At 46.4% G+C, this 23,541-nt stretch overlaps 2 protein-coding genes across 2 annotated transcripts in view; both read left to right on the top strand.

The window, feature by feature from the left end:
* Positions 1–9,513: 9,513 nt before the first annotated feature.
* On the top strand, positions 9,514–12,508 carry LOC143976239 (beta-1,4-galactosyltransferase galt-1-like). Its single transcript, XM_077478650.1, has one exon. It carries the CDS (start codon positions 9,532–9,534, stop codon positions 10,786–10,788), a length of 1,257 nt encoding a protein of 418 aa, XP_077334776.1. The 5' UTR covers positions 9,514–9,531; the 3' UTR covers positions 10,789–12,508.
* Positions 12,509–21,676: 9,168 nt separating this feature from the next.
* LOC143976240 (beta-1,4-galactosyltransferase galt-1-like) overlaps positions 21,677–23,541 on the top strand; it is a 32,811-nt gene continuing 30,946 nt past the window's right edge. Inside the window, exon 1 of the mRNA XM_077478651.1 lies at positions 21,677–21,785. The gene's annotated coding sequence lies outside the window, so the exon portion shown is untranslated. The remainder of the gene's footprint in view (positions 21,786–23,541) is intronic.

The following is a 23,541-nucleotide window of genomic DNA, read 5'->3' on the forward strand; positions in this document are numbered from 1 at the left end:
TTTAAAATTTTATAATACATCCTAGATATCTGTAAGAAGTCCCGATTTGCTATATCCAGTAGTATACACTTCCATGCAAGGTCTCTCTGTCTTTCATGTATTTACATATTTCCCCATGTAAGACTTCTCTACTTTTATAGACATCCCTCTCTTTTATTTTATTATATTTTTTATTCTTTTATTTTTTTTTATTTTTAAAACAGTCTTTTATGCATATATTTTTTTTTATATCGTGTATATGAATATGCAGCAGCAATGAGCGTCCTTCCAATCCTCCACCCTATTTCCCTGTTATCTATATGATTTTTATGATGAATAGTTTTTAGAGCCTTTTTAACTTTCTTGTCTTTTTATTTAAAATAAAGTATTTTTAAATTGCCTATAATTAATTACTGGCGCCAGCATGAGGACCTATACTTGAATTTAAATACTTCAGTATTTATCTAGATTTTCGTATGAGCTGCCTGGTAACTACATGATAACCTAGAAAATGGCGGCGGCAATATTTGTTCAAGCCCCGACTTGTTCATGCCCCGACTTAGTTGAGGTAGGTGGAACACTTTGCTGGGGGTGGGTCAGCCCGACACTTGACCTTTGACCTCTGGGGACATGCCTCCTGACCTTTGACCTTTGGGGGAGGTCCCTATTCAAATCCCTGAGTCCTAACCTTGTTCTTCTAGAGGAAACCCTAACCCTAACAACCCTAACCCTAACCCCTAACCCCTAACCCCTAAACCTAATCCTAACCATAAACCTAACCCTAACCCTAAACCCTAACCCCTAACCCTAACCCTAACCCTAACCCTAACCCTAAACCCTAACCCTTAACCCCTAACCCTAACCCTAACCCTAACCCTAAACCCTAACCCCTAACCCTAACCCTAACCCTAAACCCTAACCCTTAACCCCTAACCCTAGCCCTAACCCCTAACAACCCTAACCCCTAACCCTAAACCTAACCCTAACCCTAAACCCTAACCCCTAACCCCTAAACCTAACCCTAAACCCTAACCCTAACCCTAGCCCTAAGCCCTAACCCTAACCCTTAACACTAAACCCTAACACCTAACCCTAAGCCCTAACCCTAACCCCCTAACCCTAACCCCCTAACCCTAACCATAACAACCCTAACCCTAACCCCTAACCCTAAACCTAACCCTAAACCCTAACCCTAACCCCTAACCCTAACCCTAGTCCTAAGCCCTAACCCCTAACCCTAACACTAACCCCTAAACACTAAACCCTAACCCCTAACCCCAACCCTCTTTCAAAGGGAATAAAACCAACAAAACGGCGGCGCCCCACGGGGCGAGACATAAAATGGGATAACTAAAGGTTATTGCTAGGACGAGGGTGATGTGTCTATGCACGCCGCTCGTTTGGTCTTCAAAGGGATGGCGGGCGCCAAGAGTTATCCATAGGAGTGAACTAGAAAATGGCCGAACGCAGCAGGTGTCCGCTGGAGGCTATTTATATGCGCACATAACCCTTTCCCAGCATCCCCTGATGAAGTCACGTGGTGTGACACCACGCGTAGGGACGGGAAGGAGGTCCTCTGCTGCTGCATAGAGACACGAGTTGGCTACTCGTTTTTTACAAAGAATTTTTTTTATGAATGAAAATTGTGAGCACCCCGTGTAAAGTTCTTTAATAAATTGGTTATAATTTCAAAAAAATTACTACACCGTGTTACCCCTCGTGTATTAATTTATTGTGGTCCCCTGGAGTTCCAAAGACACTGCAAAGGAGAAGTTTTAACCCGGTGGGAAGAACCTTAAAGAGACCTCCAGCTTAAGGTACTTCTTTCCTTACCATAAGGTAAGAGGCCATTGCCCACCCGAGTGTATGGTCACGAAAGAGGAAGTCACTGGGAAGCCGTGTTTCTCCAATCAGATTGCACATTTATAACAAAAGCACGAGCACTTTGAGGAAATATATATATATATATATTCGTTGAAGTGCCCTCACTTGTTCCCTTTCACCGCCTGTGTTCTTGGACTGACTTGCCCACGTGGATGCGGCATGCCACTGATCCACTTGCAGTTTATTGCACATATGAACTTGGCTCTGTAGTGTGTTTACTAAATCTGAATGTATGCACTTTTGTTTTCACATATGTTGCTCTAGAGTTTTGTTTTAGCGTACCGGTATCTAAGTTATATTGCCCTTAGCACTTTTTGGAATTGTTTGATTTTTCAACGAGCTAAACCTTACATACCTGATTAATAGACTCTGTAGGGTATCTACTTTTTTATATAAAAAAATCTTTTAAAAATAAATGTATTTATTTTTTCTCACATCATAATTGTTTGTTCTACCTTATGAAATTCACGTCTATTCATTTATTTCGGTCATAGTTACAAAGTTACATAGTTAGTCAGGTTGAAAAAAGACACAAGCCCATCAAGTTCAACCACAAAAAAAAAAAAAATTAATAATAATAGCATACCAGCCCCTATATCCAATTCTATACCCACAGTTGATCCAGAGGAAGGCAAAAAACCCCAGCAGAGCCATGATCCAAATTGCTAAAGGAGGGGAAAAAATTCCTTCCTGATCCCCCCGAGAGGCAATCGGATTTTCCCCGGATCAACTTTACCTATAAATGTCACCCAGTTATATTCTGTACACTTAGGAAATAATCCCGACCTTTCTTATAGCAATCCACTGATTGGGCCAGATCCACCTCTGCAGGGAGTCTATTCCACATTTTCACAGCTCTTCAACCTTTCCATATTTGGAGATGAAATCTCTTTTCCTCTAGATGTAAAGAGTGCCCCCTTGTCCTCTTTGTTGACTGTAAAGTGAATAACTCAACACCAAGTTCCCTATATGGACCCCTTATATATTTGTACATGTTGATCAAATCCCCCCTTAATCTCCTCTTATCAAGAGAGAATAAATTCAGTTCCTCTAATCTTTCCTCATAGCTGAGCTCCTCCATGCCTCTTATCAGTTTGGTTGCCCTTCTCTGCACTTTCTCCAGTTCCCTGATATCCTTTTTGAGAACTGGTGCCCAAAACTGAACTGCATATTCCAGATGAGGTCTTACTAATGATTTGTACAGATGATATCTCTCTCTCTGGAGTCCAGACCTCTCTTATACAGGAAAGGACTTTCCTCGCTTTGGAAACCGCAGCTTGGCATTGCATGTTATTATTGAGCTTATTATCTACTAAAACCCCCAGATCCTTCTCCACTATGGATCCCCCCAGATCCTTCTCCACTATGGATTCCCCCAGATCCTTCTCCACCATGGATCCCCCAGATCCTTCTCCACTATGGATCCCCCCAGATCCTTCTCCACTATGGATTCCCCCAGATCCTTATCCACCAGGGATCCCCCCAGATCCTTCTCCACTATGGATCCCCCCCAGATCCCTCTACACTATGGATTCCCCCAGATCCCTCTCCACTATGGATCCCCCCCAGATCCTTCTCCACTATGGATCCCCCCAGATCCTTCTCCACTATGGATTCCCCCAGATCCTTATCCACCAGGGATCCCCCCAGATCCTTCTCCACTATGGATCCCCCAGATCCCTCTCCACTATGGATCCCCCCCAGATCCTTCTCCTCTATGGATCCCCCCCAGATCCCTCTCCACTATGGATTCCCCAGATCCCTCTCCACTATGGATCCACCAGATCCTTCTCCACTATGGACCCCCCAGATCCTTCTCCACTATGGATCCCCCAGATCCTTCTCCGCTATGGGCCCCCCCAGATCCTTCTCCACTATGGACCCCCCCCAGATCCTTCTCCACTATGGATCCCCCCAGATCCTTCTCCACTATGGATCTCCCCAGATCCTTCTCCACTATGGATCCCCCAGATCCTTCTCCACCATGGATCCCCCCAGATCCTTCTCTACTATGGATTCCCCCAGATCCTTCTCTACTATGGATCCCCCAGATCCTTCTCCCCCATGGATCCCCCCAGATCCTTCTCCACCATGGATCCCCCCAGATCCTTCTCTACTATGGATTCCCCCCAGATCCTTCTCCACTATGGATTCCCCCAGATCCTTCTCCACTATGGATCCCCCAGATCCTTCTCCACCATGGATCCCCCCTGATCCTTCTCCACCATGGATCCCCCCAGATCCTTCTCCACCATGGATCCCCCAGATCCTTCTCCACCATGGATCCCCCAGATCCTTCTCCACTATGGATCCCCCCAAGATCCTTCTCCACCATGAATCCCCCAGATCCTTCTCCACTATGGATCCCCCCAGATCCTTCTCCACTATGGATCCCCCCAGATCCTTCTCCACTATGGATCCCCCCAGATCCTTCTCCACTATGGACCCCCCAGATCCTTCTCCACTATGGATCCCCCCAGTTGTACTCCCCCTAGCATGTATGATGCATATTCTTAGCCCCCAAGTGCATAACTTTACATTTCTCAACATTAAACCTCATCTGTCACATAGTCGCCCAATTAGACAGAGCATTGAGGTCGGCTTGTAAATTGGAGACATCCTGTAAGGACATTATTCCACCGCATAGCTCGGTGTCATCTGCAAAGACGGAAATGTTACTTTTGATCCCAGACCCAATATCATTTATAAAGATATTAAAAAGCAAGGGTCCCAACACTGAACCTTGGGGTACACCACTGATAACCTCACACCATTCAGAGTAAGAATCATTAACCACGACTCTCTGAATTCCGTCTTTTAGACAGTTTTCTATCCATTTACAAACTGATAATTCCAAACCTGTAGACTTTACCTTACACATGACCCGTGAACTGTATCCAACGCTTTCACAAATTCAAAGTATACCATGTCCACCGCCACCCCTCTGTCCAAGTATACCACGTCCACCGCCACCCCTCTGTCCAAGTATACCACATCCACCACCACCCCTCTGTCCAAGTATACCACATCCACCGCCACCCCTCTGTCCAAGTATACCACGTCCACCGCCACCCCTCTGTCTAAGTATACCACGTCCACCGCCACCCCTCTGTCCAAGTATACCACGTCCACCGCCACCCCTCTGTCCAAGTATACCACATCCACCGCCACCCCTCTGTCCAAGTATACCACATCCACCGCCACCCCTCTGTCCAAGTATACCACATCCACCGCCACCCCTCTGTCCAAGTATACCACGTCCACCGCCACCCCTCTGTCCAAGTATGCCACGTCCACCGCCACCCCTCTGTCCAAGTATACCACGTCCACCGCCACCCCTCTGTCCAAGTATACCACGTCCACCGCCACCCCTCTGTCCAAGTATACCACGTCCACCGCCACCCCTCTGTCCAAGTATACCACATCCACCGCCACCCCTCTGTCCAAGTATACCACCTCCACCCCTCTGTCCAAGGTTTTATTAACCACCTCATAAAAAGAAATCAGGTTTGTCTGACAACTTCTGTCTTTCATGAATCCATGCTGTCTGTTGCTTAAAATATTTTTTTTCCTGCAAGATCTCGTCTATGTGGTCTTTTATTAATCCCTCCAGTATCTTCCCAACTATAGAAGTTAAACTAACATGTCTATAGTTACTTGGTAAAGACTTTGTTCCCTTTTTAAATATAGGCACCACATTGGCCCTGCGCCAATCCAGTGGTACTATTCCCGTCATTAATGAGTCCCTAAAAATTAGATACAATGGCTCTAAAATTACAGAGCTCAATTCTTTTAGGATCCGTGGGTGGATGCCATCAGGGCCAGGTGCTTTATCCACCTTTATTCTGTCCAAATATTTCTGGACCATATCACTTATGAGTCATTGTGGATTTTGGGCTGCGTCACTACCACCCCCATTATGGACATGAGCTCCCCCATGCTCCTTTGTATACAGAGAGCTGAAGAAAGTATTTAATAAGTTAGCCTTCTCTTTGTCCCCAGTCACCCACTCCAGATTATTTTGTAAAGGGCCTACATGCTCAGACTTGACCTTTTTACTATTAATATATTTGAAGAATTTTTTGGGGGTTTGTCCTACTATCTTTTTCAATCTGTCTTTCAATTTGAATTTTTGCATCCTTGATTTCCTTTTTACATATTCTGTTATATTCTTTGTAACATTTAAATGACACTAGCGTTCCCTTATTTTTATATTTTGTTAAAAGCTCTTTTTTTTTATAGTTTATAGCTTTTTTTAACTTTGGCCGTGAGCCACATCGGTTTTATTTTTAACCTTTTAAACTTATTGCCCATGGGAATATTGCCGTGAGATCACAGTCTTTTTGAAGAATTCCCATTTCTGTTATGTGCCCATTGGTGCCAATATTCTCTCCCAGTCTTAGTCCTGGAGAGCAGCCCTCATCCTTGGAAAATTTGCTCTCTTGAAATGAAGTGTTTTTATCTTCCCCGTATGCAGGGCAGAACTTAGGGTGGTGGGGGCCCCTGGGCTTGAGTCACTTTTGGGTCCTACCTTCTATACATTACCCTATTAATCGACGTATAACACGCACCCCAAGTTTAGGAGGGAAGTTTAGGGAAAAAAAAACGTACATTTAAATGCCCATCAATGCAGCCTTATCAGTGTCCATCTGCAGCTTCGCCCATCCATCTGCAGCCTTGTCCAGTGTCATTGCAGCCTTGTCATTGCAGCCTTGTCATTGCAGCCTTGTCATTGCAGTCTTGAAGTTTAAAAATGGCGCCGCCGAGATACAGAGTCCTGTGTATCTCGGCGGCTCTCAGGTCCTCTCATCGGCTCTCGGGTCCTCTTGGCGGCTCTTGGGTCCTCTCGCAGTCCCAAGCGGAGCCGGGAGTAGCCGAGTCTACTGGACTCAGCTCACAGTCACGCTCAGTCCCTGTGTTATGTCCATCATAGGGCGGGACTGGGCGTGACTGTGAGCGAAGCCAAGCCGAGTACACTCGGCTGTGTATCTCAGGGGGCCTGCGGGGCCCCCTGTTGGGCGGGGCCCATGAGCTTGAGCTCAGTCAAGCCCAATGGTAAGTCCAGCCCTGCCCGTATGTGATTTTTGCTTACAGCTAACAGCAAATGAAATCATGTTATGGTCACTGCTACCCAGATGTTCCTTTATCTGAACATTAGTAATACGTTCTGCATGGTTTGAGATTACCAGGTCCAACATAGCATCATTCCTAGTTGGGGCCTCAATAAACTGGACCACAAAATTGTCCTGTAATAGGTTTATATATTTTTGCCCTTTAACTGTCCCAGCAGTGCCATTACCCCAGTAAATTTCTGGGTAGTTAAAATCCCCCATTATTATCACTGTCCCAGCCCTTGCAGCCCTTTCCATCTGTGCAAGGAGCTGAGTCTTCACCTCCTCATTAACATTGGGTGGTCTATAACAAACTCCAATGATTAACTTTGACCTACGCGCATCTGTATGCAGTTCCACCCATAATGCTTCAGACTCATCACACTCTCCATCCACCAGGTCCTCTTTCTCACTCGCTTTGAGATCACTTCTCACATACAGACAGACCTCTCCACCTTTCCTTTTTACTCTGTCTTTCCGAAAGAGTGCATAGCCAGGAATATTAATAGCCCAGTCATGTGAGGAATGAAGCCAAGTTTCAGCAATACCGATTACATCATAGCTCTCCTGATGCACCAGAGCTTCCAACTCACCTATTTTGCTTGGCAGACTTCTGGCATTGGTGAACAAACATTTTAATGCATTAATATATTTCCACCGGTCACATACTATCCTCTTATTGGGTGTTCCAAGATTACAACTAGGACTTGCTACTATGTTTACCTTGGGTTTATGTGCTTCGGTTACCCTACCGCTAATGCCCCCCAATACTACCCTCTGGAATATGCTCCACACTGACTATCTCTATCTCTGGACCCTCCCCCCCCCCCCCCCCCCATTGCCTAGTTTACCTTGCCTGGTCACTTGGTTTCACACTCATTTTAAATTCATTTTATACATTTATCTTATATATTGCACTAATAGATATTTCGTTGTAATTAATTATTTATTCACTTATTCATATCACTTTCATAAGCACATAGCACTTTTGGTTGCTTGGATTGTTGCAGGTGACGGTGCTGAGCCTGTGTTTTCACTTTGCTTCATGGTTATACTGCAGGCCACAGTTGGCTCTGCAGTGTGTTTACTTTTATGATTTCTTTGACTACATTGATCTGATTCGTGTATCACGATTACACTAAGTTTATTTTTTGGTTAAACAAGCACTATTATTCTTTGTCTGGTGTTTAGGTGAAGACACCCCTGTAGTGTGTTTATTAATTTTTAACTTTCTGGGTTAATTTTATTATGTGTTTGGCAATTTATATAAATATAACTATACAATACGTATTCTACGCTATAGGGTAGTGTTAGTGGATAATATATCCCAAATACTTCTCGTACTATTTTTTAGCTCTACATTACCTCCCCCCCCCCTTCTCTTTTGAGTTAGAAACATAGGGAATCATCCCCTTCCAAATAATACCCTAAATTAGAACAGCTCAACACCAATTTACCCTCACATGTTAAATACAATCAGAAAGTGGAAGCCGCATAATCACAACATCATGGCCACCTCTCAATACCAGCTCTATTTTAGTTCATAAATGCAACTTCAAGAGCCATAAGAACATTATACAACTCAAACTGCACTGGATTACATAAAGATCAATAAAAAAGTCTGAGGTAAAAACCCCTCCCCGGCAGGGGTCCCTCAAGGGCCACGACAGCCTCTCCTCAGCACTACTTCTCCATCTTCAAACCCAATTCCCCTGCTGGCATGGCCCATATCTATTTAGGAGCTCTTTAGTCCCCCGCCAGGCCCCCAACCTGGAAATTGGCTAAGGGCCCGAAAATATTCAAGGCATCCCCTCCTGGCCTCCACCCACTATTTTTTGGAATGTTCTCCAGAGAGCTGCCAGGATGATGAGTCATCCAGCCCTGAACTCTAATAACCCTGACCCAGATTCCATGGCTCAGGCTTATCCCAGGGCCAGACTATAGTTTGCCTACTCTCACCTCTAGTAGCACACACTAGAGGGTGCTACATATGTACTGTCACTGTATTAATGACACTGGCTGGGAAGGAGTTAACATCTAGGGGTGATCAAGAGGTTAAAAAGTGTGCCTATCAGTACTTGGTGCATTCACGATGAGTTGTTTTTACTAAGGGATGTGTTTTGCAGGGAAACAAAAACCAGAACCTCTGACAGGATGGAGCTCTACATTTACAGAGCTCTTCTCCATTGATCAGTGGGTGCCGGCAGTCAATCAGTGAGTGCCGGCACCTGAAGATCGGCTTGTACTGTGACCAATTATAGCCACCACGGTGGCCACGGGCGTGCACCCCTTACCCGTAAATGCTGGACCACGTATTAGATACATGATCCCTCTCAGGAGATCTGATTTGCTGCCATACTCCTACATGAGACAAGCGGATAATAGTGTGTAATGTTGGGATATTAGAGTGTAAGCTCCTCTGGTACAGAAACTGATGGGACTTTAGTACAATGACAATTTCACTAAATTACAGATTTTAAACCTCACTGAACTTATTTTATGCTCTTACTTTCTCTTTCTTATCTTCTTACAGCTGTGATCACCTGAGGAGACCAGAATGCGGAGATATAAAAGAGTCATATTCTACACAATATCCATATTTATTTGCGTTGTTGTCATTTCTTTCTCCTACTATGTAGAAATCACACATCCGAAGATGAGATCTCATGGACTTCCCATTGCCACAGACACCATTACAGCTCTGGATAATCGAACATTTATCATCTCCCCGTATTATGAACCTAGACTTGGTCAATCAGTCCGGGTCATCGCCATCACCCATGAATCTGTGAAGGAACTCTACTGTATCTTCCATTGTTCCTCCAATCAGAACGTCTTTGTGAGGGCAGAAATAGATCTTCACAGTGACAGATTTGGGTTCCCGTATGGAACAGCAGATCTTCTATGTTCAGAACCTTCTGGATGTGATTACACTTATATATCTTTCTCTTCAACTAATTCCATAAATACAAGTCAGAGTCTCTTGTTTGAAGTCAGGAACCGTCCACCACAACCAATCTCCTCCAACTTCACCGTCTGTATTTCTGCTTTGTATGGAAACTACAACAATGTCCTCCAGGTGATCCAGAGTATTGAGATGTACAAGATTCTGGGGGCCTCCAGAGTCACCATCTATAACACCAACTGTTCCCAGGATGTAGATAAGGTGTTACGTCATTACATTGATGAAGGAACTCTAGAGGTGGTGCCATGGCCAATAGACCGCCATCTCCAGACAACAACAGAATGGCGATATTCTGAAGGACTCAATGCTGAGGTCGGATATTTTGGACAAACTGCAGCCCTAAATGATTGTCTATACAGGAACATGTACAAAAGTAAGTTTCTTCTCCTCAATGACATTGATGAAATTATTCTTCCAGTCAAGGACTGGGACTGGTCATCCCTGATGGAGAATCTCCAGAATAAACACCCAGATACAAGTGTCTTCCGCTTTGAGAGTCACGTCTTCCCGAATTCAGTCACCATCTCTGGATTTGACCTGTGGTCTCACGTTCCCGGGGTCAATATTCTCCATCACAGCTTTCGAGAACCTATTGATTGGAAGGTCTTTAATGACCGCAAAATGATTGTGAACCCCAGGGACGTATTTCAGACCTCCATCCACTCAGCTCTGAAACACAACAGAAATTGGGTGAATCTAGAACCAGGTATGGCCATCACCTTCCACTGTAGACACAAAATGAGGAACATCACCTCAGAAGGCCTCATTCCCGAAGATATATTGAGAAGATACAATATGTCTTTAGTGCCCAACGTCGATAAGGTGATTCAGAGACTTTTTCCTCAGTAATAGATCCCCCAACTGTTCTGAAATGCAAAGACCAGGAAGTGACGGAAAACAGAACATTTCCCAATGAACTTTTCTTGGTGGGAAATTTTGCTAAGAAGATCCATGTGATGAATTGGTGAACATGAACACCATGACCATCATTATGGACATGGACAGTATGAACAGTTGGTCCTGAATTCTGCTCCTAGCTTTCATCTCTAGTGCTCTTTAACCACTTTCAGCCCCCGGACCATTTTGCTGGCCAAAGACCAGACCGCTTTTTGCGATTCGGCACTGCGTCGCTTTAACTGACAATTGCGCGGTCGTGCGACGTGGCTCCCAAACAAAATTTACGTCCTTTTTTTCCCCCACAAATAGAGCTTTCTTTTGGTTTGATCACCTCTGCGGTTTTTATTTTTTGCGCTATGAAAAAAAATAGAGCGACAATTTTGAAAAAAACGCATTGTTTTTTACTTTTTGTTATAATAAATATTCCCCAAAAATATATAAAAAAAACATTTTTTCCCTCAGTTTAGGCCGATACGTATTCTTCTACATATTTTTGGTAAAAAAAAAATTGCAATAAGGGATTATTGATTGTTTTGCGCAAAAGTTATAGCGTTTACAAAATAGGGGATCGTTTTATGGCATTTTTATTAATATTTTTTTTTCTACTAGTCATGGCGGCGATCAGCGATTTTTATTGTGACTGCGACATTATGGCGGACACATCGGACATTTTTGACACATTTTTGGGACCATTGTCATTTATACAGCAATCAGTGCTATATAAATGCAGTGATTCCTGTGTAAATGACACTGGCAGTGAAGGGGTTAACCAGTGGGTGGCAGTGTAGGGGTTAAGTGTTCCTAGGGGTGTGTTACTAACTGTTGGGGGGGCTGGGCTTTCATGTAGTGAACACTGATCTCTGCTCCAATCACATGGAGCAGAGATCAGCGTCACTAGTTGCTAGGCAGAATGGGGAGATGCTGTTTACAATGGCATCTCTCCGTTCAGCCGTCTTGTGAGACAATCGAGTATGCCCGCGGGACCCACGACCGGACTCACGGGGGTCCCGACCAGCATGCGAACGTGCCACCGGCGGTGCGCTTGCGATGGCAGGTTGGCATTAAAGATTGGACGTACCTGTACGCCAATATGCCTGCCCGTGCCATTCTGCCAAAGTACATCGGTGTGCGCTGGCCGGGAACTGGTTAAACAGACAGAGGTGCAAAACTGGTGGGGGGGGGGGGGTTAACCACTTCCCGTCCTTAGGCTGTATATGTCTGATCTACAACGGCCTCCATTCAAAGGTTCTCCTCTTCCACCAAGGAGCCCCGGGACTGCTGGAAATGGTCGTCTGCCCACAGAGGAGATGGAGGAACATCCATTCTACAAACCCCTCTATGATGAATGAAGCCGGGAGCAAATCTCCTCACTTCCAGGTTCAGTTCTGTGTTGTCCCAGCCGGCACAGTCCGGGAATCCTCTGGCACAGTCCAGGAATCGGCCGGCACAGTCCGGGAATCGGCCGGGACAGTCCGGGAATTGGCCGGGACAGTCCGGGAATCCTCCGGCACAGTCCGGGAATCGTCCGGAATAAACAGAATAAAATAGAATAGAAAATAAAAGAATGGAATAGAATAAAAAGGATAGAATAGAACAGAAAATGAAAGAATAAAATAAAACAGTATGTAAAAGAATACTATAGAATAAAATAGAATTGAAGAGAATAAAATAGAAAATAAAGGAATACAATAGAATATAAAAAAGTAGATTGGAAAACAAAAGAATAAAATAGAAATAATAGAATAAAATATTTTTTAAATTCTTTTCTATTCTATTCCTTTTTTTTTTGTTCTATTCTTTTCTATTCTATTCCGCTGCTCAAATATCTTGTGACATATTGATTTGTAATACCATGTCATTTTTAAATATTGTATTTTTTTGCATTAAAATTCATTAAATTAAATTTTTTCCCAAAAAATTACATTTGAAAAAAATGCTATGCAAATACCATGTGACATAAAAAATTGCAAGATTGCCATTTTATTCTCTAGGGTCTCTGCTAATATATATATATATATATATATATATATACTTATATATAGACAGATAAGGACCTATTGATGTCCATCTACTTTCAACAAAGCGGAAATAAAATTTTGAAGAAGAAAACTTCATATTTTGGGGATAAATGTCCATTCACCGCCCAATTTATTAGGTCCCCCTTGCTAGTATCAGGTTGCACCCCCTTTATTAGACCCCCGTTGCTAGTAGTGGGTTGGACCCCTTTATTAGGTCCCCCTTGCTAGTAGTGGGTTGGACCCCCTCTATTAGGTCCCCCTTGCTAGTAGCGGGTTGTACCCCCTTTGTTAGGTCCCCCTTGCTAGTATCAGGTTGTACCCCCTTTGTTAGGGCCCCCTTGCTAGGAGCGGGTTGGACCCCCTTTATTAGGTCCCCCTTGCTAGTAGTGGGCTGGACCCCCTTTATTAGGCCCCCGTTGCTAGTAGTGGGTTGGACCCCCTCTATTAGGTCCCCCTTGCTAGTATCAGGTTGTACCCCCTTTGTTAGGTCCCCCTTGCTAGTATCAGGTTGTACCCCCTTTGTTAGGTCCCCCTTGCTAGTATCAGGTTGTACCCCCTTTGTTAGGGCCCCCTTGCTAGGAGCGGGTTGGACCCCCTTTATTAGGTCCCCCTTGCTAGTAGTGGGCTGGACCCCCTTTATTAGGCCCCCGTTGCTAGTAGCGGGTTGGACCCCCTTTATTAGGCCCCCTTGCTAGTAGTGGGTTGGACCCCATTTTTTAGGTCCCCCTTGCTAGTAGTGGGTTGGACCCCATTTTTTAGGTCCCCCTTGCTAGTAGCGGGTTGGACCCCCTTTATTAGGTCCCCCTTGCTAGTAGTGGGCTGGACCCCCTTTATTAGGCCCCCGTTGCTAGTAGTGGGTTGGACCCCCTCTATTAGGTCCCCCTTGCTAGTATCAGGTTGTACCCCCTTTGTTAGGTCCCCCTTGCTAGTATCAGGTTGTACCCCCTTTGTTAGGGCCCCCTTGCTAGGAGCGGGTTGGACCCCCTTTATTAGGTCCGCCTTGCTAGTAGTGGGCTGGACCCCCTTTATTAGGCCCCCGTTGCTAGTAGCGGGTTGGACCCCCTTTATTAGGCCCCCTTGCTAGTAGTGGGTTGGACCCCATTTTTTAGGTCCCCCTTGCTAGTAGTGGGTTGGACCCCATTTTTTAGGTCCCCCTGTTGCTAGTAGTGGGTTGGACCCCATTTTTTAGGTCCTCCTTGCTAGTAGTGGGTTGGACCCCATTTTTTAGGTCCCCCTTGCTAGTAGTGGGTTGGACCCCATTTTTTAGGTCCCCCTTGCTAGTAGTGGGTTGGACCCCATTTTTTAGGTCCCCCTTGCTAGTAGTGGGTTGGACCCCTTTATTAGGTCCCCCGTTGCTAGTAGTGGGTTGGACCCCTTTATTAGGCCCCCGTTGCTAGTATTGGGTTGGACCCCCTTTATTAGGTCCCCCTTGCTAGTAGCGGGTTGGACCCCCTTTATTAGGCCCCCATTGCTAGTAGTGGGTTGGACCCCCTTTATTAGGTCCCCCTTGCTAGTAGTGGGTTGGACTCCCTTTATTAGGTCCCCCTTGCTAGTAGTGGGTTGGACCCCCTTTATTAGGCCCCCATTGCTAGTAGTGGGTTGGACCCCCTTTATTAGGTCCCCCTTGCTAGTAGTGGGTTGGACTCCCTTTATTAGGTCCCCCTTGCTAGTAGTGGGTTGGACCCCCTTTATTAGGCCCCCATTGCTAGTAGTGGGTTGGACCCCCTTTATTAGGTCCCCCTTGCTAGTAGTGGGTTGGACCCCCTTTATTAGGCCCCCATTGCTAGTAGTGGGTTGGACCCCCTTTATTATATCAGGTTGTACCCCCTTTGTTAGGTCCCCCTTGCTAGTAGCGGGGTGGACCCCCTTTATTAGGCCCCTGTTGCTAGTAGTGGGTTGGACCCCATTTATTAGGTCCCCCTTGAGATGGTTTATTACTAAAATACTCATATCCTAAATAGTATGAAGAGAGAGTTTGGATATAGTGGGGGGGGGTGTGATTTTCCGGGTATTGGAGCTCCAAATAATTTCTTGTCTCAAAAACACGATACAAATGTCATATGGGTTCAGTGCTTCATGACTGAGTTATTGTCATTCAAAGTGTGACAGTGCTGAAAACGTAAACATGGCCTGGGATTGTTTTTATGTTGAGTGATGTACCTCCTCAATACCATACTCACCCCAGAGGGCTTAGTATATATTCTGGGGGGGGGGGAGGGGACTTTTCCTACAACAAAGAAGACATTATGAAATAAATAAAATGAAACACTATAACTTGCCAGCAAATGACGTTCATTTCCAGCACGACGGCCTCCAGATGTCCCCCTAAACACAGAAAACACAGTTTGGGGGGCTCCTGGGGGCTGTTCTTCTGTAAACTAATAAACCGGCAATGGAAGCCGTCAAAGTCATTTGCTGGAAATTTTGAAATCTCCATAAAAGCGAAGCAAAGCAAAGCAAAGCAAAGCGAAGCAAAGCGAAGCAAAGCAAAGCACTGCTCCCAGCGGTATGGATATTTTTTAGAATTTATTTTGCATTGGTAGAAGTTCCTCAGTGCCGTGACCACCATACTCCCCTCCCCCCACCTCCACATGCCATCCCAGTTGGCCTAATAGCCCAGAAGATAGGCATTTCCAATTTGACAGATTCAGCTCCTATTGATCTCAATGGGGGTTTGGTTTCGGAGTGCCAACTCCTTTGACATTCACTGAACCCCTGCCAAACCAGACCCAGGGCATCACCAATCACCATCTCCACCATTCCAAAATTAAACATGTGACCATGTCTGCATGTGATACTTTATATATACAGTATGTCACCAAGCCAGGCTGATGTCTGAGAGTTGGGCATGGTGTGGGGACTGAGGTAGTCCCCACCTGAATGAATTGGTGTATCTGAGCTACAGTATCTCACAAAAGTAAGTACACCCCTCAGTCACATTTTTGTAAATCAGGGATCCTCAAACTACGACCCTCCAGCTGTTGCAGAACTACGCGTCCCATGAGGCATTGTAAAACTCTGACATTCACAGACATGATGGGAATTGTAGTTCCTGAACAACTGGAGGGCCGTAGTTTGAAGACCCCGTTGTAAATAGGGATGAGCTGGGCGTTCGACTCGAACACCGGCTGTTCGCCTGTTGGGTGAAGCCAGAACTCTGTGGGGCGTTCGTGCCATATTCGTGTGGCGCTCACTGCCCACGATGCACTGCGCCATTGCAGTGCATTGCTGGCTCATGATTGGCCAAGCATGCACTGTGACCTCGCATGCTTGGCCAATCACAGTGCCGGCAGCGAGGAGAGCCGTAATTGGCCACAGACAGGATGCCTGTGGCCAATTATCGCTCAGGGGGGTTAAGTACACGCCCCACACTATATAAGGCCACCAGCGCAGCGGCCTTGTGTAGTATGTTTTGGCAGTCAAGGAAAGAGCAGGATAGGCAGGGACAGTGTCTTTGTGGCTTGAAAACCTAGCACCGTTAAAGTGGGTGTTGTGTGCACAGTATACACCTGAAGATACCCCTTATTGCTGGTGTTCTGTTTCTGTAACACAGGCAGGCAGCTGCAGTCATTACAGTCGGTGTACTGTGTCATCTGCTCAGTGTGCACGTAAAGCTACCCAATTGCTGGTTTTCCCATCTCCCTGCAGGCCATTACTATGTCTGGAAGGCCAACAAGGAGAGGCAGACAGTCACCAGCCAATAAAAGAGGGCAAGCAGGCTCTGTGTCTAGAGACAACAGTGCTGGTCGGGGACGCGGTGCATTGTCATCATCAGCACGTGGCCATGGGACACACTTGTCCTTATTTTCGGCAGCTGGACATGTTGAGCCACATCATGCCGAAGACTTGGTAGAGTGGATGACCAAGCCCTCTTCATCCTCCTCATCCTCTCTCACCCAGGCTCAGGGTACTAGCAAAGCAGCTGCCAACGCATCGTCTTCCCTCCTCTCAATGTCATCATCAGTGACTCCTTCCCTAGACCCACCATGTCCTCCTGAGGAGTCTCCTGAACTCTTTGAGCACAGTGTTGGGTACATGACCCAGGAGGATGCCCAGTGTTTTGTAGGCTCTGATGATGATACTCAGCTAGAGGAAGGCAGTAGCGTGAGCGCAGAGAGAGGGGATGCTCAAGAAGGACAGAAATCTGGCAGTCATGTTCCACAAGCTGCAGCATACTGCCAGGTTTGCTCCAGTGATGGAAAGGGAGGAGATGATGAGGTCACTGAATCCACAAGGGTGCCTGATAGGAGAGAGGAGGAGGCACATGTCCAACGAGGCAGGATGCCCTCCGGGGGCCAGCTTAGGGGCAGCACACGACTGAATCACACCGCAGAGCTCCGCCTGTGCAGGGCGCTGCCTCTGCGCGTTATTCTAAAAGTTCTTTGGTGTGGGCCTTTTTTGAGACGAGTGCATCAGATCGCACCGCTGCTATTTGCAACATATGTCTCAAGCGTATCTCTCGTGGCCAAAACATCAGCCGCTTGGGCACCACATGCTTGACCAGACATATGTTGACCTGCCATGCAGCTCGTTGGCAAGCGTACCTCAAAGACCCACACCAAAGAACAAAGCGGACCTCTCCTTGCTCCTCATCAGCTGGGATCTCCAACCCCACTCGACCTTCAGTCCTCTCTGAAACCTGCTCTGAGAGGAATGAAGGTGTAGAATTAGATGTGTCACAGCCAAGTGCTTCCGGACAGTCTGCTAGCGGTACACCCACGTCCGATTATAGCAGGCAAATGTCCCTGCCCCAGCTGCTGGACCGGCGAAAGAAGTTCACTCCCAGCCATCCACATGCCCAGCGGTTGAATGCTAGCTTGGCTAAATTGCTAGCACTTCAACTGCTGCCTTTTCAGTTGGTAGACTCGGCCCCCTTCCGTGAGTTTGTACAATGTGCGGTTCCTCAGTGGCAGGTCCCCAAACGCCACTTTTTCTCATGGAAGGCAATTCCGTCTCTCTAACGGCATGTGAAAGGCAATGTCCTTGCCTCGCTGGCAGGGCGTTCAGCGGTAAGGTGCATATTACCGCTGACTCATGGTCCAGCAGGCATAGACAGGGACGTTACCTGTCTTTCACGGCCCATTGGGTCACTCTTCTGGCAGCTGGGAAGGATACAGGACATGGTGCAGTAGTGTTGGAGGTTGTTCCGCCACCACGCCTCCAAAATGCTACTACTGGTTGTGACACACCTCTCTCCTCCACCCCCTCCTCTTCTTCTTCCTCCATGGCCTCTTCCAGTGCTCTGTCCTCGGAACCAGCGGTGCTCCGTAGGCGTTCCAGGGGCTACGCAAGTACGCAGGCAAAACGATGCCATGCCGTGCTTGCGCTGGTTTGTTTGGGGGACAGGAGCCACACTGGGGCAGATGTTTTGTCAGCTCTGCAGGGGCAGGCCGAGAGGTGGTTGATGCCACGCCAGCTTAAGCAAGGATTGGTGGTTTGCGACAATGGCACCAACCTCTTCTCCGCCCTCCGACAGGGACAACTGACCCATGTGCCCTGTGTGGCTCACGTCCTTAACCTGGTGGTGCAGTGGTTCTTGGGCAGGTACCCAGGCTTACAGGATGTCCTGAGGCAGGCCAGGAAAGTGTGCATTTCCGCTGATCATTTAATGCCTGTGCTCAGCTGGCTGAGCTCCAAAGGGAGTTGAACCTGCCCAAGAATCGCCTTAAATGTGACATGTCCACCAGGTGGAACTCAACGTTGGCCATGCTGCAGCAGCTGCACAGGCAGCAGAGGGCCATCAATGAGTACCTGTGCGACTATGGCACCAGGACAGGGTCAGGGGAGCTCGGTTTTTTCTCACCACGCCAGTGGGGCATGATCAGGGATGCATGCACTGTCCTGTCACCGTTTGAGGAGGCCACAAGGATGGTGAGCAGTGACAGTGCATGCATCAGTGACACTGTACCTTTTGTCCACCTGTTGGAGCATAATGGACAGGGCACTTGAGGCAGAACAGAGGCAGGAAGAGGAGGACTTCCTTGCCTCTCAAGGCCCCTTTTATCCAGACAGTGTTCCTGCTGTCCCACCCATCACACAGGACGAGGAGGAGGAGGAGGATGATTGTGTCAGCATGGAGGTGGAGGCTGGCACTCAGCATCAGCAGCAGCAGTCTTGTAGGGATGATTTACAGTCCCAAGAAACCCGTGAACTTGTACGTGGCTGGGAGGAGGTAGCTGCGGATCATGTTGTCCTTAGTGACCCAGAGGACTCCGGACCGAATGCCTCAGCTAACCTACGCTGCATGGTCTCCCTGATCCTGCAAATCCTGCGGGAGGATCCTCGTATTCTTCGGATCAAGGAGAGGGACCATTACTGGCTGGCCACTCTCCTTGATCCACGGTACAAGGGTAAGGTTTCCGACCTTATCTTGCCATCGCAGAGGGAGCAGAGGATGAGACATCTCCGGGAGGCCTTGCAGAAAGGTCTGTGCAACGCGTTCCCAGAGACTGGGAGGTTACAAACTCCTGGTCCTGGACAACGTGTTGCTGAGGCATCGGTCAGAAGGAGCGGTGGAGGTGGCGGCCATCTGACCAATGCGTTCAGACAATTTTTTAGTCCGCAGCCCCAAGGTATGATCGGCTCCAGCAACCATCGCCAGCGTCTGATTTACATGGTGCAGGAATACCTAGGGACAAGGTCAGACTTGGACACCTTTCCCACCGAAAATCCTCTGGCTTACTGGGTCTTGAGGATGGATCACTGGCCAGAGCTTGCACAGTATGCAATTGAGCTACTGGCCTGTCCTGCATCCAGCGTTCTTTCGGAACGCACCTTCAGTGCTGCTGGTGGCTTTGTAACCGATCACAGGGTGCGCCTGTCCACCGACTCGGTTGGTCGACTGACCTTCATAAAGATGAATCAGTCTTGGATGACCCACATCTACCAAGCACCTGAAGCTGATGTAACCGAATATTTTTTTTTTAAATATCACATCCCTTCAAGTCTGCCTATGCTGATGCTGAGTGACTGTCCTGTTATGTTGATTGTCTATCCTCTTCCTCCTCCGCTGATATGTTGGAAGAACATTTTTGGTTCTGGGTGATGCCACCAGCCCAATTTTTCAGCCCCTGTTTAACAGGGGCGTGTAATTACAATTTTTGATGCAATGCTTTGCAGCTGGGCTCATTCCAGCCCCAGAACTAGAGTATATGGGAGAGGTTGCAGTGTCGTGGCACCAGCACCAGTGCCTAAGGCCCAATTTTTCAGCCCCTGTTTAACAGGGGCGTTTAATTACAATTTTTGATACAATGCTTTGCAGCAGGGCTCATTCCTGCACCACAACTAGAGTATATGGGAGAAGTTGCAGTGTCGTGGCACCAGCACCAGTGCCTAAGGCCCAATTTTTCAGCCCCTGTTTAACAGGGGCATGTAATTACAATTCTTGATATAATATTTCACAGGAGGGCCTGTTCCTGTGCCCACCAAGAGTAACTGTGAAGACTTATAGTGTTGTGGCACCAGCACCACAACCACCAAAGGTCAATTTTTCTACCACTGTTCAACAATGGCATGTAATTACAATTCTTGATATAATCGTTCACAGCAGGGCGCTCCAGCGCCCACCAAGAGTCACTTTGAGGGCTTACAGTGTTGTGGCAAAACCAACACTTTGTTCCGCCATTTCTGCAGAGCATATAGGGCAGGCCCCTACTTTCAAACATCCATCTTACAAACATCTCCTACTTGCAAACGGAAGGAGACAACAGGAAGTGAGATGAAAAAAGACGGACGGCAAAACAAATTATACAGGGGTGATAACCCTTCCCTATGTTTTCCAAAAAGCTTAAAAATAGTTTTTTTGACTGGAGCTACACTTTAAAAATGTACCAGTTGAAAATTACAAACAGATTCTACTTAACACAACAAACCTACACAGTCCCTGTCTTGTTTGCACCGCATGTATACTGCTGTTCTGAGTATATAGGGCCTGGGGGCCACACGCATTTCCTTTTTTTAATATGGGTACGGGGTTCCCCTTAATATCCATACAAGACCCAAAGGAGCTGGTAATGGGCAGGGAGGGCTACCCATACCATTTTTCTCAATGATTTTCAACCATATTGCAGGAACCAGATATAACATTAAAACCGCAAGCAGTTTTAAATGACTTTTTTTCCGTTAAATGTCATTTTGTGCAGGGACTGTTCTAAACATGGGAAACACGTGGCACTTCACAGGCATACTACAGACACCCCCCAGGCACCATATTTAAAGGAATATTTCACTTTTTTTGTTCACTTTAATGGTCATTAAAATCAGTGCTCCCGCCAAAACGGCTGTTTTTAAAAACATTTTAGGCATTAACCCATGTCCCCTGGGGCAGGAACCAGGTCCCCAAACCCTTTTTAGGACAGTATCTTGCATATTGGCTATTAAAATTAGCACTTTTTATTTTGAAAATTTGAGTCTTATAGACTTCAATGGGGTTCTAAAGTTCGTACGAATTTGCGGTCCGTTCGAAAGTTCTGGTGCGAACCGAACCGGGGGGGGGGGGGGGGGGGTTCGGCTCATCCCTAATGACAATCTATAAAGCACACATCCTAGAATAAAATGTAAGCACGAGTCCATACTCCATATAGTAAAATCTCCACAACATGGATACAAGCCAGTTATTGATAAAACCCATTTGGCAGTTAAGAGGAAATAAAGATGTATGAACTGATAAACTGCAACAGCTAACAGTCGTTGGGTTCCTTGTTATGACAACAGCTGTATGGGCAGGACACCGTGTCACCTTCACTTGTGGGAGGATAAAAACTAGTAAAAAAAAAAAAAAAAACCTAAAACTGATTCTGCTGAGAGGTGAGTCTGTCACAACGGAGTCCTGGAAAAACTCTACATTTGGAGCTCCATCTCAAGACTGGTGAAGGATCCAACTGGCACAAGAGGAGCTTCTTCTGCTTGGAGTCTTCTGATCTCTGCTGAGAAGTAAGTCCTCTTCTGATATATGTGTCCAATTGGTTACTACTGAAAGATGAGGTGCCTTTGTGTGAACTTCAAAGGGGTCCTATGTATGTGAAAGGTTTTTTCCTCAACAATAAAAGTCCATTATTTGCTGGATCCATGATGGTGGACTCTGTGAGTGTAAGTCCTGAGAAGGTTGCAGGGATTACTGGGAAAGGTTTTAGTGCTTAAAGTGAACGTCCATTATTTTGCTTTGCACATCCCTGAAAAGGGGGAGGGGGGTGAGGGTTACTGTCCAGATGTGTTTGTGATGAAGTTGAGAGAAGTCGGCCATTACTTTGGGAGTTTGCGTGTTCTGACCCAAAGGTCAAAGCAGAAGGGGGCGTATGTGACCCATAGACAGCTGATGAAGATAGTGCCCTCACCTCCCCGAAGGCAGGTGTGGAACTGATTGGAGTCAGGAGGGGGGTGCCCACATAAGAGACTATTATCTAGTGTAGGGATCAGATTTGGATTTGGGACTAACATTGAGGTAAAACCCACCATGTTCCTGGTTGCAGATCCAGAAAACTAATAGGCAATTTTGCCACCATGGCAGCTGAATGACCAGAATGCACTTTCTTTGAACTTCATGTGGCTTATAAGGGCCAATAAGGGGGGTGTTTGGATAAGTCAGCCCCCCTCGTTAAAAAAAAAAAAAGATTGGGTTCCCAGCAGCCATATTGTGCTTTATCTGTGACAGGGAAATCATAGGGATCACTGCTGATAAAATGCATAGAGAGGGATCAGTAAAGGGCTTGTAGGAACTATCGGCGGGTCTGGTAAAATCAATGTAAACTCATACCGAGTGTCCTGTAGGTAGAAAATGCTTTAACCCCTTCAATACCGGACACTTTTACCCCCTTCTGCCCAGGCCAATTTTCAGCTTTCAGCGCAGTCATACTTTGAATGACAATTGCACGGTCATGCAACACTGCACCCATATGAAATATTAGGAAATTTAAAAAAAATTAAAAATTCTACATTTTCTACATCCTGTCACCAGTGTAGTACAGCATCATATAACTGGTGGGGTGGTGATCAGGGACACTGACTGGTGACAGTATATAAAAAAAAAGATTAAAATAATAATTTTTTTTTCAATTTTTAAAATAGTTTTTTTATTGCATTCTTTTTTTTTTACATAATATTCACCAGTGATATTATCTTGTTAAAGATTTTATGAGATTTGAGTCAGGGGGCGTAGATAAGGGGGAGGGTCAGGGGTGTTCAAATGGCAAAAATGAAATGCATGGTGTCCCTGCTCTGCAGCTGCACATGGCACCAGCGGCAGCACTGCAGTCAGTGGCACACACGGTGTAATAATGCCGCTGCAGCAAGTGTAATAGACCATTAGGCATACCCGCAGGCATGTTGTGATACACCGCCAGGCCGGTCTATCGGGCTCAGGCTCAAGGTTGACAGATCTATCACCAGGCAGCACAGTGGCAGCCGGCGGTGTGCGTATTGCTGCCCACTGCACACCATGTATTCCCATTGGCTTGCAGTGCCACTCCCACCTTGGGCTTGGGGGGAGGAGCTTTGCCTGGGCCCTGGAGTGCAGAGTGCTGGTAAAGTGCTGTGTATCCGCCAGACATGTGCACCGTCAAAAAAATGTGTTTTGTTTCATTCCGTTTTGTATTAGTTGTTGATTTGTATTTTGTAATTCGTGTCCGAAAATAAATTTGGATTCGTACGAAATACAAATTTTTGTTTGGTTCGCCAAATTTTCGGAACAATT

Source organism: Lithobates pipiens, unplaced genomic scaffold, assembly GCF_037356315.1.
Source record: "Lithobates pipiens isolate NorthernLeopardFrog02 unplaced genomic scaffold, aLitPip1_a1.2 Scaffold_13, whole genome shotgun sequence".
Taxonomy (NCBI): domain Eukaryota; kingdom Metazoa; phylum Chordata; class Amphibia; order Anura; family Ranidae; genus Lithobates; species Lithobates pipiens.

What these genes read in the sequence shown, in the direction of transcription:
- LOC143976239 (XM_077478650.1), top strand. Translation starts at nt 9,532, where the DNA reads ATGCGGAGATATAAAAGAGTCATATTCTACACAATATCCATATTTATT.